At 31.1% G+C, this 17,318-nt stretch overlaps 8 protein-coding genes across 8 annotated transcripts; 6 read left to right on the forward strand and 2 right to left on the reverse strand.

Annotated features, from left to right (window-relative positions):
* Positions 1 to 1,180: 1,180 nt before the first annotated feature.
* SPS4 (Sps4p) lies at positions 1,181 to 2,020 on the forward strand (the record flags this gene model as incomplete). Its single annotated transcript, XM_003686336.1, has 1 exon — positions 1,181 to 2,020. The coding sequence occupies one exon, from the start codon at positions 1,181 to 1,183 to the stop codon at positions 2,018 to 2,020; it is 840 nt and encodes a 279-aa protein (XP_003686384.1).
* Positions 2,021 to 3,281: 1,261 nt separating this feature from the next.
* Positions 3,282 to 3,892, forward strand: RPL20B (60S ribosomal protein eL20; the record flags this gene model as incomplete). Its single annotated transcript, XM_003686337.1, has 2 exons — position 3,282; positions 3,375 to 3,892. Coding segments are annotated over 2 exons (519 nt in total).
* Positions 3,893 to 4,519: 627 nt separating this feature from the next.
* On the forward strand, positions 4,520 to 5,383 carry DGK1 (diacylglycerol kinase; the record flags this gene model as incomplete). The annotated part of the gene is made up of 1 exon (XM_003686338.1): positions 4,520 to 5,383. One exon carries the CDS (start codon positions 4,520 to 4,522, stop codon positions 5,381 to 5,383), a length of 864 nt encoding a protein of 287 aa, XP_003686386.1.
* Positions 5,384 to 6,266: 883 nt separating this feature from the next.
* Positions 6,267 to 7,811, forward strand: NOP58 (RNA-processing protein NOP58; the record flags this gene model as incomplete). Its single annotated transcript, XM_003686339.1, has 1 exon — positions 6,267 to 7,811. The coding sequence occupies one exon, from the start codon at positions 6,267 to 6,269 to the stop codon at positions 7,809 to 7,811; it is 1,545 nt and encodes a 514-aa protein (XP_003686387.1).
* Positions 7,812 to 8,309: 498 nt separating this feature from the next.
* On the forward strand, positions 8,310 to 9,848 carry SNU66 (U4/U6-U5 snRNP complex subunit SNU66; the record flags this gene model as incomplete). Its single annotated transcript, XM_003686340.1, has 1 exon — positions 8,310 to 9,848. One exon carries the CDS (start codon positions 8,310 to 8,312, stop codon positions 9,846 to 9,848), a length of 1,539 nt encoding a protein of 512 aa, XP_003686388.1.
* A 327-nt stretch (positions 9,849 to 10,175) lies between these two features.
* On the forward strand, positions 10,176 to 11,639 carry CUS1 (U2 snRNP complex subunit CUS1; the record flags this gene model as incomplete). Its single annotated transcript, XM_003686341.1, has 1 exon — positions 10,176 to 11,639. The coding sequence occupies one exon, from the start codon at positions 10,176 to 10,178 to the stop codon at positions 11,637 to 11,639; it is 1,464 nt and encodes a 487-aa protein (XP_003686389.1).
* A 217-nt stretch (positions 11,640 to 11,856) lies between these two features.
* ISW2 (DNA translocase) lies at positions 11,857 to 15,213 on the reverse strand (the record flags this gene model as incomplete). The annotated part of the gene is made up of 1 exon (XM_003686342.1): positions 11,857 to 15,213. The coding sequence occupies one exon, from the start codon at positions 15,211 to 15,213 to the stop codon at positions 11,857 to 11,859; it is 3,357 nt and encodes a 1,118-aa protein (XP_003686390.1).
* A 497-nt stretch (positions 15,214 to 15,710) lies between these two features.
* Positions 15,711 to 16,925, reverse strand: CPA1 (carbamoyl-phosphate synthase (glutamine-hydrolyzing) CPA1; the record flags this gene model as incomplete). The annotated part of the gene is made up of 1 exon (XM_003686343.1): positions 15,711 to 16,925. The coding sequence occupies one exon, from the start codon at positions 16,923 to 16,925 to the stop codon at positions 15,711 to 15,713; it is 1,215 nt and encodes a 404-aa protein (XP_003686391.1).
* Between the last annotated feature and the right edge of the window lie 393 nt (positions 16,926 to 17,318).

The following is a 17,318-nucleotide window of genomic DNA, read 5'->3' on the forward strand; positions in this document are numbered from 1 at the left end:
ACCGGAGTGGACAGTCCGAAATTTTTGTAAAAAACCGATTGCTTTCGGATTTTTTGTTTTTTTGGTATTGGAAGAAACATGAGTTTACGAAAAACTCTTTTAGGAACTGAGAAGGACTGATAGTATACGTAAAAGGAAATAACAGGAAACGATCAATTAAAAGTTGCTGAATAGTGAAAAAGTAACTTCATATGGCCATTAATGCATTCATTGTACAGTAGAAGAGAACTTCGTTAAATGTAAATATGTGAAATTTTTGTTTTTTCATTTAATTTGGGTCATTAACTCATTTTCCTGTTTCTAAATACGGTGACAATCTCTACATGGTGTACTAAAATAGATATTTACATTGTCTGTTTTTGTATTAATAGAAACCAAGATGCATTATCGAAACAGTTAATTAGCCTGTCGCTCGTGTGTAATGAGTGTGTCCCAATCGGGATCATTTTTTGTAAAAACAATAAACACATACACATACAGGGTGGTGTTCTATGGAGAAGTAGCTTCGCTACAGTCTTGAAAATATAAAATGTTGCATTAAATATACTATAGCGTACCTATAAACTTCGTTCAGGTGATCCGTTACATAACATCATATAGGATATACTTGGAGAAATGAGCACATGTATTCTGAGGCATCGAAACGGATGTTATTAGTGAACCTCCTTTAAAACATATGTGGTGTTTTATTATTCGATTAACTTACTGTAGAGGATACCTTGTTATGTCACGGGCGATGGTTTTGAAAGTAATGATAACCATATGGATCGGATTAACATCCTTTTTTATATCTTAGTAATTCTATTTTATTTTTCAAAAGCAGAAAATGTCACTTGACCGGACCTCATATTAATTATTCCTAAAAAAAGTAATAATCAACGTCGCACATTTTAGAAAAGTGACACAAAGTATACACTGGCAAAACTTTGTAATTATTATTGTTTTATTTAATTTGTAACAACTGTATTCTAACCTATAAATATGTCTGTCAATGATGGTAACAATAAGTTATGTTTTTAATTATCACTTTTGTTTAGAATTTTATAATGTTCTACTCTCTTTTACATACTACCCTAGGAGCAATCGCATAGTAACCAAGAAGTTACCAGTTGATTTATATTTACTTATATCTCTAGTTCTATTATTTTTTTGCTAATTAATCAATTTTTTGTCTTTTAACATGAGTTCTAACAAAGTTAATGCAGTATCAGATATTGTGGATGTTAAATTCAGTAATGGTGAAAATTTTGTAAGCACTATTAATGATAAAGTTGCAAAGCATAAGAAAGATATTAAACATCTAAAGACAATTGATCATATTCAAAAGTATCCTTTAGTGCAACAAACGGAGACGGCTTTGAATAATATTTTAGTCTCAAGAATAGTTATAGAAAAAACATTACCTGTTGCAGAATATATAATTCATTCAAGACCAGTCGAGTTCTTCTCACCAGCACTAATTGTTCCTGATACAATTGCAAATACCTCCCTTAACGTTACGGAAAAAATAGTCCCCTCTATAAAGACAAAGACATATCAAAGGTTAGGTGAGGAGGCCATGATACCTTGTGTATTTGTTCGTAAGGTTAATGACTCAACAATTCAGTTTATCGATAACAAAATTACCGACCCTAACCATCAAGCAATAAAGAGATGGAGAGTATATTACAACCAATACGTGAATACTAACAACAAACCATTGATAAGAGGCACGTTTGATCCATTGTTTAGTAAATTAAATAAGCATTTAGAAAAAAGTTGGACTAAAGCACTAGAAAATGATAATTTCATTAATAAGAACAGCTACTGTTGTGAATTTGACAAATCCATTGTACTTACAATTAATATTATTGCTCAAAAGACTAAAGATGTTAATAATAAAATATTGAGTTATCCAAAAAATGAAATTAACTATGTGAAAAAGGTCAATAACACAACTATTCAAAAGTTAGAGGAAGAGAATAATTTTTCTTTAGGAAATGTCTTCAAAGTATTGAAAGAAACAGTTAAAACTAAGTAAATCAAATGAAAGAGTTCGTAAAATAGGTTTATAGGAATATATAATTTAGTATAATAATATATCAAAATAAAATAATTTATTTTATTTATTGGGTCTTAATGACAGTAATGAAATTCATAATGATATGTAACTTTATATTTTTATCGTTTTAAGAATTTTGCATATCCAAAGGACTGTTTTAACATCCGTACATTATAAGAATTTTTAATTTATTTTTAATTTATTTTATTTTACGATAAATGTTCTTTTTTCTTTACTTTCGGATGGAAAAGTAAAAAACAATATTTTGTTATCAACCCGAAGCTAAAAAATTAAAATATTAGGCTGGCGTTAGCTCTGCCTAACTGTAAATAGTTAGGCGGAAAATAATTAATTTTAACAGAAGATACCTTCCATTTTAGAGAGAAACAAGTAGCTCTCTCGGGCTGGAAATAATGCTGGCAATTTCTAATTAGCGATAATTATTGTTAATGTTTCGACTTTCTTTAATGAATATTACTGAAATATTCATATATACTCTGAAATTCATTTGATGAATTACGACCATCATTGCACTATCATCTCATTAGGATGTAGTGGTTTCACTACACAGGTATTGCAGATTGATGTCGATGATAGTAACTTTTGCTTTGTAAGTCGATACTATCTCTCAATTTTTGATAGTCTAACAATACATCAATCTCTAACGAATAAATAAAATATATATTTAAAATTAGGCATATTTTTACTAATAATATTCAATTTGTTTGTCAAGCCTAGAAGGACGATAGTACTGAAAAAAGTGAGTAATGACATACCTATGAAGTAGTAGACAAGAATTTTTAAACATGATATCAAATACTAGATCAAATTGTGTTCATAATGATCAAAAGTGGAACAACAGAAGTATCAAAAGATAATGACTGGATTATCCATAATGTGTTCATGACATCTAATAAAAGTCATCAATATAAGATAAGAGTTGTAATAAGATTTCCTATGTGAGTGGAGAAACGAATATTTTAGAATAATAAACTGATTGTTAAATATGTGCTATATCATCTAGAATTGTATTTACAGAACATATGATATTAGAAAGTAAATCCGTTGATGTTTTATTGATATATTACATCATTGAGATAAGAGGTTTCAAAAGATGATTTTTGAACTTGGATCATGGTGCAATTGGATTATTATTTAAGACAAGTATCAGAATGGGATAAGCCCTTTTTAAAATTTTTAGAAAATTGTAATTTGATTAGTGTTTGATAGAATAGTTTTAAGTGGTGGTGTACTATAATTTTCTTCCTGAATTTATTTTTACTAACATATTTTATATTAAATTGTCAAAAATTTAATAACATATTTATTATAGTGGCTCATCTAAAAGAATACCAAGTCATTGGCCGTCGTTTGCCAACTGAATCCGTTCCAGAACCAAAGTTGTTCAGAATGAGAATCTTTGCTCCAAACACTGTTGTTGCTAAGTCTCGTTACTGGTACTTTTTACAAAAGTTACACAAGGTTAAGAAGGCTTCTGGTGAAGTTGTTTCCGTTAACGAAATCTCTGAAGCTCACCCAACTAAGGTCAAAAACTTTGCTGTCTGGGTTAGATACGACTCCAGATCTGGTACCCATAACATGTACAAGGAAGTCAGAGACGTCTCTAGAGTCGCCGCTGTCGAAACCTTATACTCCGACATGGCTGCTAGACACAGAGCTAGATTTAGATCTATCCACATCTTAAAGGTTTCTGAAATTGAAAAGACCGCTGATGTCAAGAGACCATACGTCAAGCAATTCTTAACCAAGGACTTGAAATTCCCATTACCACACAGAGTTCAAAAGTCTACCAAGACCTTCTCTTACAAGAGACCATCCACTTTCTACTAAGCAATTTAACTGCATATATATAGAGACAGTTACTCATATGTATATACATACGTAGGTGTGTTTTTGTGTATTTGTATTATCACTTTTGTAGATTTTTAAAATAATAAGCTTTATAATTAAATGTTAGGCTATCTTTTTATGTAGATAATTTAGATTTCCCAAAGTTGTATTTTCGGTTGTTGTAATGTAATTAGTTATATTAATATTGAAACAATTGTATATAGTCTTGAACAGACAACAACTATATAAATTGAACTATATAGTTCCAGGTGTGTCTGGGACTCTTAATACAATTAGTTTCGCTGCCACTGCACAGATACGTTGATATGTGTCTTAAAGGTTGTAAAAGTCGGGTAAAACTTACGCCTTATTTCTTATTAAATTTTCAATATTATGTCAAAAAGATACAAATCAAAGCAGGACATCTGAAAAAGAATTTGAGGGTATACTGATTGAAAGTGTAAACAAATATTTGATTACATTGCTACGAGATATATGCATCTTAATATTTAAAAAATTAGTCATTATTTAGGTACGTTTATAATTTGTGAGCAATTAAATTATAAATTAGATACTCCTAGCCTATTGAGTAACCTAGGCTTCACAGATTGTATACATTGTTCTTCTATGACAGCTATTTCTTCATCGCAATCAAATCAAACAGAGAGTTTGAAACGAAGATTTGAAACCAGTAAAGGTGATAAGAATATTGGTACCCAAAATGTGAACAAGATTATGAATGGAGATGCTAATTCTAGTGACGTACATTTACCTGTTACAGAAATTCACTTGAAATCACATGAATGGTTCGGTGATTTTATTACCAAACACGAAGTTCCTCGTAAAGTTTTCCATTCATCGATTGGTTTTATTACCTTATACTTATATACCCAAGGAATTGAATATAGAAATGTAATTAAGCCTTTGGCAATTGCTTTTGTTAATATTTTAGTTTTAGATATTATCAGATTGAATTGGCCATTCTTTAACAATATGTACTGTCACGTTGTTGGTCTATTAATGAGGAAGAAAGAAATACATACTTACAACGGTGTATTATGGTACATATTAGGTCTATTATTTTCCTTCTATTTTTTCAGTAAGGATATTGCCTTAATGTCAGTATTGCTATTAAGTTGGTCAGATACTGCTGCTTCAACATTTGGTAGAAAATTTGGACATTTAACACCAAAAATTGTTCCAAATAAATCACTAGCAGGATCCCTTGCTGCATTCATCGTTGGTGTTGTATCCTGCTTGATATTGTACGGCTTCTTTTTCCCATGTTTTCCTCATCTAAATGGACCAGGTGTGATATCTTGGACTCCAGAGACAAACAAATTAAGTTTGTTACAGTTATCAATTCTAGGTGGATTTGTCGCATCATTAAGTGAAGGTATCGACGTATTCAATTGGGATGATAATTTCACGATCCCAGTTTTATCATCTATATTTTTAAGTTTTGTCATTCGAATCTTTAAGATAGATTAATTATCAATTGCATCAATATAAGAAAGAAATACCATCCGAGGTTCTATAGACATACGAAACACGTCATTCACTTAGGAAATTAAATAAACAAAAGACATTAGTATTACACACATAAATAAAATTTAAATAATGAAATGTTTAAAATGCCTGAATTCAAACCAGACAAACCATAAGACAAAGAACACCATTTTAAACAATCAACTAGTACCGAGTAGTAGTACATCTAGACTTCACTAGAGATATCCTATAATTAAACTAGTTTACAATAAATTAGAGATATCTTAAAGCTATTTACTGCCTAGTATGTTAAAATAATGCCAAGTAGTATGGCATCAGAAGTATACAAATCCATTCAATATCTTGTTCGATTCAAACTAACCCTACACGAACCCTATCACTGCCTTGTTAGGGTTAGGTCAGTTTCATCTTTTTTTCAGAAAAAGACACAAAAACGATCACAAAAAAAGAAATGTGAAAAATTTTTTGAAGCTCATCGAAAATTTTGTTAAAATTAATTCGAAAATTTGATTCAATATGTGCATGAAGGTGAAATGTATTGTAACTACTGTTTTAATTTATTACAGTGTGCTCTACCTTCATGTGTGAGATTAGCGGTTGAATAATTTAACAAATATATCCCCAGGAGCAGTATAAGCTTCGAAAATTTAATCCTGAATGATAGCTTATTGAATAGTTACTGTAGGTCAATTTAAACTACTATTTTTGTATTTCTATTGATTTAAAATATATGTTCATGTTAATATATACATAGACACATATATATAGGTTTGTTTGTAAATTTTTTTGATAACTGTCATTCTTTTACAAGTAATAAAGAGAGGTAAGCGAGTCTAGAAGAAACATAGATTAAGATATATAAGAGATGGCCTACGTTTTAACTGAAACCTCAGCTGGTTATGCTTTATTAAAGGCTTCTGATAAGAAAATCTACAAATCTACTTCTTTGATTCAAGATTTAGATACTTCCGACAAAGTTTTAAAAGAATTTAAAATTGCAGCTTTCTCTAAGTTTAGTTCGGCTGCTAATGCTTTAGAAGAATCCAATGCCATCATTGAAGGTAAAGTTTCTTCTCAATTACAAAAGTTATTAGAAGATATTAAGAAAGATAAGAAATCTACTTTAGTTGTTAGCGAAACCAAGTTAGCTAATTCCATTAATAAATTAGGTTTAAACTTTAACGTCGTTTCTGATGCCGTGACTTTAGATATATACAGAGCTGTTAAAGAATATTTACCAGAGTTATTACCAGGTTTAACTGATTCTGATTTAAGCAAAATGTCATTAGGTTTAGCTCATTCCATTGGTCGTCATAAATTAAAATTCTCTGCCGATAAAGTTGATGTCATGATTATCCAAGCCATTGCTTTATTAGATGATTTAGACAAAGAATTAAACACCTACGCCATGAGAGTTAAGGAATGGTACGGTTGGCATTTCCCGGAATTGGCAAAGATTGTTGTCGATTCCGTTGCATACGCCAGAATTATCCTAACTATGGGCATTAGATCTAAGGCTTCTGAAACTGATATGAGTGAAATCTTACCAGAAGAAATTGAAGAACGTGTTAAGACTGCTGCTGAAGTTTCCATGGGTACTGAAATCACTCCAGTTGATTTAGATAATATCAAGGCTTTGGCTGACCAAATTGTTGAATTTGCCGCTTACAGAGAACAATTATCCAACTACTTATCAGCCAGAATGAAGGCAATTGCTCCAAATTTGACTCAATTAGTCGGCGAACTAGTCGGTGCTAGATTAATTGCTCACTCTGGTTCTTTAATTTCCTTAGCCAAATCCCCAGCCTCTACTATTCAAATTCTAGGTGCCGAAAAAGCTTTATTCAGAGCCTTAAAGACTAAACATGATACTCCAAAGTACGGTTTGTTATACCATGCTTCCCTAGTTGGACAAGCTACAGGTAAGAACAAGGGTAAGATTGCTAGAGTCTTAGCTGCCAAAGCTGCCGTCTCCTTGCGTTACGATGCATTAGCTGAGGATAGAGATGATTCCGGTGATATTGGTCTAGAAGCTAGAGCCAAGGTTGAAAACAGATTATCACAAATTGAAGGTAGAGATCTAAGAACTACTCCAAAGGTTGTACGTGAAGCTAAGAAGGTTGAAATAACAGAAGCTAGAGCTTACAATGCTGATGCCGATGCTGCCACTGCCGTATCAGACTCATCTGATTCTGATGATGATGATGAAGAAGAAGGAAAGAAGGGAAAGAAGGAAAAGAAGAGAAAGAGAGATGATGAAGAAGATGAAGATGAAAAGAAAGAAAAGAAATCTAAAAAGGAGAAGAAAGACAAGAAAGACAAGAAAGACAAGAAAGACAAGAAAGACAAGAAGGAAAAGAAGGACAAGAAGGAAAAGAAGGACAAAAAAAGTAAGAAAGAGAAGAAATAGATAAATAACATTAAACTTCATTTCCTTTAAATTCTAATACAATATGTTGTATTCAATTCAGGTTATGTGATACACTTATTAACGCATCTTTATTTATCTTAATGCCATGGCTGTTCATTGAATATTTTTTTATTTTCATACTAATTGTCTATCATGGTTTCTGTAATTTTCTTTTCTTTCATTTATATATAACAATTATATAGATCTGTAAATTAGATTAACTCAATTGAGTTCGAAAAAGTAATATATTATAATTCATATTGAAAGGTTACTTTTATTATCAATGTATTATTTATAAAAGAGAATGCTAAAAAGTGTTATTTAATCTTAATAAAATCTCAGTATATTCCGACATGAAAAAGTTAAAATTTCAATAATCAATTTTTTAAGGTTTTTATTTCAAAAATTATAGTTATCATACTTATTTAAATACAGACCCTCATAAAAAACAAATATCAATATAATTAACAAGTCAGTGACAATAATAGTATACCAACTATGTCTAACTTTCAAAAATTACCGTCATTTTTTAAAGAAGCTAAGGAAGATTTAAGTATTGAGCAAACAAATGAAATTAGAAGAGCATTAGGATTAAGACCTATACCTCACGAGAATTCTGAAACTACTAATAAAAATACAAATGATGAGTGGTTATCATCTTTAAAGGAGAAATCGAACTCCTCAAAGGTTAAAGTAATAAAAAAGAGTGACAAATCTTCAACTATACCCTCCATCTCATTAGGTACTAATATTGAAGACATACAAGTTGGTAGAGATACGATATTAACTTTAAAAGACCAGAGCATATTACAACAAGGTGAACTTAATGAAAATGACGATGAATATGAGGATATTTTGGAGCAAGAGAGTATTCAACAAGATAAAATTGATATACATAATTACAATTTAAAACAGATGAATAAAGCTAGGAAACGAAATAAGACTATTTTGAATGTTACTAGTGCTGATATCGATGAATCTGAAAAATATTTATCTGTTGATGATAATGGAATGAAGGTGAGTGTCGGTGCCACTATGAATGTACTAAATTCAAATCAACAAAACGAAATTTTTAATGAAGATGTTATTAAGGGCAAAGTAAAAGTTGTATTAAATTTTGATGAACAAGATGCAACTGATTATGAAGCTATTTCCAGAGATTTTCAACCTGTTAAAATAAAAAAGAGAAAGAGAAATGATGATAAGATGACTACAAAAAGAATAAAACTGCCTAGTGAGATAAAAAGTTTTGATATTATCGATGAAGACAAGAATAGTGAGGAAAATGATGATGGAGATTTATTCGGACCTTTAATCATGCCTATTAGAAATAATAAAAATAATGTAAAATCTTCTGATCAGCTAATAAAGGATATTGAAAGGGAAAAATTGGAAAGAATTAAGTTCAGTGAGTTAAATAGCACAAAAGATGAAGCAAAAGATGCCACATTAACAATTGGTGGTAACACTTCCTTCATGGAATCTTTAAGTAATAATGTTTTAGAAAATATTGATTTTAATTCGGAGCAAGCACCTACAGAATCATCGAAAGGTGAAGCACATAATCGCAATGAACTACCAACAGAAGTATCAGTAGTCAATGGTATCCAGTCTAAATTTAATAATAATAATAATGTAGAAATCGAAAAAAACATCAGTATTGATAGTCTTGATAATAGCAATGTTAAAAATGAACTAAATTTTTATGATGGTGTCGCTTCGACGTTAAAATTTTTAAGCAATTACAATTCAAGCATAAAAACATCAAGGAAGGAGACTGGGTATGAAAAAAGTCAACAAATGCAAGACAATACTGAACAAAATACAAAAAAAATATCAAGCAGTGCATATAATCCAAGCATAAAGTTAGTTTATAAAGACGAGGATGAAAATGAATTAACAACAAAAGAAGCATACAAGCAATTATCTCAAAGGTTTCATGGTACAAAAAGTAATAAAAACAAAATTATGAAGAATAAAGCCAAGATCATTGCTAGGAATAACCTTAAAAACAAGAATAATATATTTGATATTTAAGTAAATAATTTAAATAGTATATCTCTTTTAACATCAATATATTTAAAGATATTTCATTATTTAATTCATAGCCCAAGTCAAGATGAACAATTCATATATTTATTTATTTTAATGTTTATTTCATATTTAGAGACAATACCTTTCGTTATTGGAAAGTATGGTGTGAAAGTTAAAAATTCAAAACTAAATAAAAATTTCATCTTTCTGGCATCTGAAAAAGTTAAAATAAAGATAAAGCTTAAATATAAAACAGATGTTATTATTAATGATATAACGTTTTATTATCAATTGTCAACTGCAAAAAACCAAGATTAATAATAGGAAAAGATGGCTAGGAAATCTAAAAGAAATTCCAAACAACAAGTACTCACAAACACAAATGAAAAAAAAACTTCAGGACCAATCTCTAATCAGCTACTAACGAGTTTATTGGATAAAAGAGCTAAGGGGAAAAATCAATTCAATAACGGTACTAAAGAGATAAAAGAAGCTGACCTTTCTAAGTATAAGACAGAGTTCCAAAATATTTTTAAAGCGTTCTCTTCATCTCAAGAGGAAAAGGTTCTTTTAACTAATGAAAAATCTCTTACCAAGACTGAAATAATCTCTGATGAAGTAGATACTTTAACTGATGAAGATAGTAAAGAGGCAGATAAATCCAATAAAGATTATTTAGATGGCAGTGAATATGAAAAAGAAATCTCAAGAAATAAATTGCGTAAAATTTCAAAAGTTACATTGGCAGAGTTAAAGAGCTCTGTTCCATACCCACAAGTTATCGAATGGTACGATTGCGATGCTCATTACCCATTATATTTAGCTGATATAAAGTCTTCAAAAAATATAGTTCCAGTACCATCTAATTGGCAAGTTAAGAGGGAATATCTTTCTGGTAGATCATCTTTGGAGAAAAAGCCATTTGACCTACCTGATTTAATTAAAGAGACAAAAATAGAAGAGATGAGAAATATACTTAATGTTACAAATGAAGATGAAAAGTCACTTAAAGAGTTATCAAGAGCATCTGTTCAACCTAAAACAGGCTCGTTAGACATTGATTTAAAAAATCTACACGATATTTTTTTTAAAATTGGAGTTAATTGGAAGCCTAAATCCATGTTATCATTCGGAGATCTGTATTATGAGAAAAGGAATTTAGATTTCGAGGAAAAATGGAATAGTTTAGTGGATGAAAAGAAACCTGGTAAAATAAGTGATGATTTGAGAAATGCATTAGGGTTACAGGAAGGTCAATTACCTCCATGGTGTTTAAAAATACAACAGATAGGACTTCCGCCTTCATATCCAAATTTTAAAATTGCTGGAATAAATTGGGATATCAAAAATATTTCTGATAATATATATGGCACTAATGATATCTTAAGTTCTAGAAAATCCAAAACAGGAAATTCAATATTTGGGGAACTTATGAAGGTAGAATATAATAATGATAACGTAGCTGATGAAGCCGGACCGGTGGACCCAACTCTTGCTATATACGAAGACAATGACCTTGCACTAGATGAGGCAAAAACTAAAGTTCATGATGAACAAAATATGGCAAAACCATTAGAACATATAACTGGATTATCCAATGTCACAGATAAGAATAAAAGTTTATACAAGATCATTAATGAAAGCAATGCAAAAAATCCCGACAACCGCATAGCGCCAAGTACAAGCTATCATTTAACTGAAAACCTGAATGTCAGTGATCCTGAGATTGAGATCAATAACATAAATAAAATCAAAGACGAAAATGAAGAATATTCTAAGAAATTTAAGTTTTAACTCAGGTTTTAACGAATATCGTCTATTTATCCTAACCACAATATTGCATACTGCATTCCACCTCACACTAAAATATATATATGCATTACTGGGTTTGATGTCCATAAAACAAGGAGCATCGCAATAGTAAATGAATATTCTGTACCTCCTAATAAATTCACATATACAATTAGATATATAAATGTACTGTTACAAAATTTCTGGGATAATAACCAGTTTATCCATTATGTTTAAATTTTTTGAATGTACCACCTGAAACTGTATTGAAAGGAAGTGGAACTGGAGTCGCAGTATAAGAAACAGGGGTTTCTTCTCTACTTAATGGTTTTGTCCTCTTCTTTTTCAATGTTGCTGGGGCTTCAAATTCTCTTTGAACTAACGATAGCAGAGTCGTCACCCTTTTTGACAAGTCATTTGTACTCCTAGACTTTATATACCAATCAAATGTAAAATGTTTACTTGTAAGTATCTCTTGTTTTAACTTTTCATAAAATTTGTCATCAAATAAACCATACTTATCTATCATCATTAGAATAAATTTGTCTTCTAAAGTACTGTAAACTTTGCGTGCGTTATTTGGTGGGTATTGGATTCTCATTTCACGTAGAGGAAATGAATATTGCTGAATTTTCTTCCTTACTAATAATTCTTGAATTCTTAACTTCTCAATTTTTCTCATGCCGGTTTCAATTGTTGCTATATATTTTTCATAACCATTAAGTTCAGAATATCTTTCCCAAAATACTTTATGGTAGGCTTTAACTTCTTCTGGAGTTTTTGAATCGAACGACTTTTGAATCATATCGATATTATCTTTACCGTACTTTGAACATGCATTAACAAATGCAAACAGATCCCTTTTATTCCAATTTAAAAATGCCTTCGAAATCAATCTCTGTTTCTCCAATTCATCCTCTTTAGTAAATTCTTCACTGTTATTTATCGCATCTTGTAGAGCTTTTATTTTTTTTTTCAAATTTTCATCAGCTGGTGTTTCAGAATCATTATCTGACAGATCATCTTCATTAAAAGACATTTCACTGACATCATACTTTGTAACTCTATAATTAACTTTCTTTTTATATGCTAGTTGTTCTTTTTCTAACAAAGGCACTAACTCCTTTGGATAAAATTGAAAATCTTGCAAATTGATGTTCTTTGGAGCTTTGGGAGGTTTTTGTGATTTGGAAATTTTGTCTTTGCTTTTTGAACCACCACCTATTATATCCTTATAATAATCATCAACCGAATAGGTCTGCTGTTCTCTTCTTCTTTCTCTCCTTGATGGATTAATCCATACAAACTTTTCTTCTGACTGCTTTTTTTGGAAATCTTGTCCATTCCATTCATAGGCTGATTGACCTTCCAACCCATTATATTTTTGTAAATCATCTAGACCTAGAGATTCATATTTTGCATTCAGTTCTTTTGTTTTCTTTTCACCTTTCTGTAGAATTTCATCTATATCAATATCCTCAGTCATGACACCTTCTTCTTTCTCAAATACATCCTTAGCACCATATTGTACCATCTCTATCAAATCATCTTTATTATTACCAATTGATGCAGTTTTTTTACCTGTCCCCTGTTGTATCACTAGTTGATCTAACCTTAGTTTTTGGGCAGCTCTTTCAATCACCTTTTCCTCAATTGCATTTTCAGTTACAAACCTATAGACATAAACTTGTTTTTTTTGACCGATTCTATGTGCTCTATCCATAGCTTGTAAATCTGCTTGGGGATTCCAATCAGAATCAAATAGCACTACTGTATCTGCAGTAACAAGATTAATACCCAATCCACCTGCACGGGTTGTTAACAAAAATATAAACTTATCTGAATCAGGTTTATTATACTCATCAATAGCTTCAATACGTTCTTCATGAGATGTAGATCCATCAATTCTACAATATTCATAGTCTCTTAGATAACAATAATCTTCCAAGATATCTAACAGTCTCGACATTTGACTGAATATCAGTACACGAGAACCTTTTTCTTTTAGTCTCTTCAATAATTTATCCAATATGATCATTTTCCCTGAGTTAAAAACTAGATGTTCGTCCGTTGTGTAAGGAGGACCTGGTTCTGCACCTTCAAATAGATATGGATGATTACAACATTTTCTCAGTTGCATTACGATATTTAATAATCTTGTTTTACCTTCTCTTTTTGTGACAGCACCATTTACAGCATCAATATCTTTTTCTAATAAGGATTTATACCATTTTCTTTGCATTTGAGCCATTCCAACGTATAAATTAACTTCAATTTTTGGAAGGAGTGATTTCTCAACATCTGCTTTTATTCTTCTTAACAAAAATGGATTCAGTACTGTATGCAGCTGTTGAACAACAACTTCTTGATCTTCTTCGCTGTTGTTTTGTTCAAACCATTCGTCAAATAATTCGGAATCAGAAAAAACATCAGATAACAGAAAATTTAATAAGGCCCATAACTCATGTAGATTATTTTGCAAAGGCGTACCAGTTATCAACAACCTGTTTCTAGAGTAAAATAATCTAATTATTTGTGATAAGGAACTCTGTTCATTTTTGATACGATGAGCTTCATCAATTACAATGTACTCCCATGCTACTTTTTTTAAAACGTTTTTTTCTTTAATAATCATCTCATAAGATGTAATTAAAACATCAAATTTTGCCTGTAGTACTCTATTCTGTAGGATGTCATGTCTTTTTTCTTTATCACCATGTAAAATTACTGCATTAACATCTGGTGTCCATTTTTTAAATTCTCTTCTCCAGTTGTCCAGAGTGGATTTCGGTACTATTACTAAAAATGGTCCATCGACTTGCTTGTGATACCTTAAGTATCCCAAGAATGATATAGTTTGCAATGTTTTACCCAGACCCATTTCATCGGCCAAGATACCAGATAATTTATTTTCATATAACGATATCAACCAATTTAAACCTTGTATTTGATAATCTCTTAATGTGCCCGATTTTATATATGACGGTGATTTTGAGACATACTGATTACTATCTAAAGTTAGCTTATCATCAACATCATCATCTTCTTCTTCTACTAGCAACTCTGCATCTTCTTCCTTCTCTGATTTTCTACCATGACGTGAACCTTTAGATTTTGCTCTACCACTTTTTGCTGAATGATTTAATTTTTTAGAATTTTCTTCATCGATACGTTTCAACAATTTTTGAATATTCTTATCTTGTTTTGCTCTAATCCCAAGGAAATGTCTGAAAAGATCAGTAACATTCAAAAGATGTTTGAATCTTAAATATGTGTCATTTTTATCTCTTAATTTTGCTATTTTAGGGTCTACATCCAAAATAAACTTATGTCTACGTTCTTCCCAATACTTTTCATCTTTAACAATTTCTGGGTTCTCATCTTCTAATTCTTCACTTGAATCATGGATATCATCAGAAGAAACATCTTGCTCATCAATCTCGACATCAACACTTTCCGAGTTGATCTCTGCCTTGAGGTCCCCATTAATCTCTAAGATTTTATTCGAGCATATACCCTCAGCATTCTTTATATCGGTAGTTACAACTTCAGTAGTCGCAACCAATTCCTTTTCCATTGCCGATGACAAACTTAGGAAGCCCTGGTTTCAAACTTATTGAAAGTATTCTATCTTCAAAAAAGGTGATCTTGCCTTCAATTCTCAATAAAACTTTTTAAAAACACCAATTTTACAAAACAATTCACCACTTCAAAATATTGCTTAGATGAAGTTAAAACATTTATTATTTTAAACATTTTAATTTATATGTTTATTTATTTTCGTTATTATATGATACTCAACTTTTTATTATATATAAACAACTATACTGAAAAATGCTCGGCGCGTTTTTAATGTTGCGTTCCACACACGTCGCCATTGGAAATTCTCAAGGACAACAGAGTGTCAAAACCTCTGTCGTCAATTTTTGGTAAGTGTCATTAAATATTAGAAAGAATTGAAATATTTATATTATTTATATTATTTAATTCTTTCTCTTACTGGTCTATATCTTTCTTTCGTGGACAAGAGGTTTTTTTTACAATGGATGCGATTTGTTTTTTGAGACACATTGATCAAACTATCAACACTCTGTCGTTTGGAAAGTCGGATACGTCGAGTAAGAATGGTTTATCTAGTTTTAAGTTATGTGCTTTCAAAAGCTTGTATGTTTTGATGTTTTCAAAATATTTATCAAACAATGTGACTGTGTCCAATGGACCACCTTTAGATTCAGGATGGAATTGTGTAGAGAAGATTGGTTTTGATAAATGTATCATACCTTCATTTGAGTTGTCGTTTAGATTTACACAGAAAGGTTTCCATTCATTCTTTGGTAAAGTGTCGGCATCAACTGCATAGCCATGGTTCTGTGATGTGATGTAGCATTTACCTGATGTCAAATCCATCACTGGGATATTATGTGCTCTATTGCCATATTTTAATTTTGTTGTGGCTGCTCCACTTGCTAATGCCAGTAGTTGATGTCCCAGACATATGCCAAAGATTGGAAGATCCTGTAATTCTTTATGGTTTAGCAATATCTTTAAATTTTCAATAGTTTTTGTGCATACTTCTGGATTGCCTGGACCATTTGAAATGAATATGCCGTCGAATTGGTCTGCGACGTCTTGAATTTTATAATCGTATGGGAACACTGTAACGTTAGCGCCTCTTGAAACCAAACATCTAACAATATTTTCCTTAACACCACAATCAATTAATGCTATATTAACGTTTGAGTTTGGGACGTTACATTTAACGTAGTATGGAACTTTTGTAGAAATTTTTTCTACCAAATTTTCTTCCATAGGATCAGTAAAATCCAATTCTTTACCTGTACCATCGATTGTGATTCTACCTAAAGACGAACCTTGTTCTCTTAAATACTGTACGATTTCTCTTGTGTCGACATCAGTAATTGCAGGGATATCATTTTTCTTACACCAATCTGCTAACGATTGAACTGCAGTCCAATGTGAATACTTATAAGAATAATTTGATACAATAATCCCACAGACATTAACATTTGGAGACTCAAAATACTTCAACAAATTGAATTCATCACGTTCATCACCTGATGGCACACCATAATTACCCACTAATGGTTGTGTAAACACTAAAATCTGACCACAATACGATGGATCTGTCATGGACTCAGTGTAGCCCACTAACGACGTAGTGAAAACGACCTCACCGGAGACATTTTTATCAGCACCAAATGACACTCCTTCAAAAGATGGACCATTTTTAATTTCCAAGACGGCTGTTGTTTCATCTAATTGTAACATTGTGACTTGACACTATGCAGCAAACTACCGATATATATTCGCTATATGCTATCTGCTACTTGATATATATATGTATACAGCATAATTATAATACCAAGAAGATATGAATATCAATATAACCAGAATGCCGCATCCTTTATATACATGTTCATGAAAGTTCATGAGATCGTCAACCATCATCTAGAACTGATAGCTTAGTGAAATTACATCAACAGAGTGTAATGTGCCCATCATTGTAAACCAACTCATCGGCTTACAGGCACCGATACATACACTTCAAAAACAGACCAATTGAAGATAATGGACCCATCAATAGTTGCAATGTCAATAACATCAACAATATCAAAATTTTACAGTCTTAAGAGTAATACATTCACAATTAGTCATTTTAGA

Source organism: Tetrapisispora phaffii, chromosome 7 (genome assembly GCF_000236905.1).
Source record: "Tetrapisispora phaffii CBS 4417 chromosome 7, complete genome".
In the NCBI taxonomy this organism is placed as follows: Eukaryota; Fungi; Ascomycota; class Saccharomycetes; order Saccharomycetales; family Saccharomycetaceae; genus Tetrapisispora; species Tetrapisispora phaffii.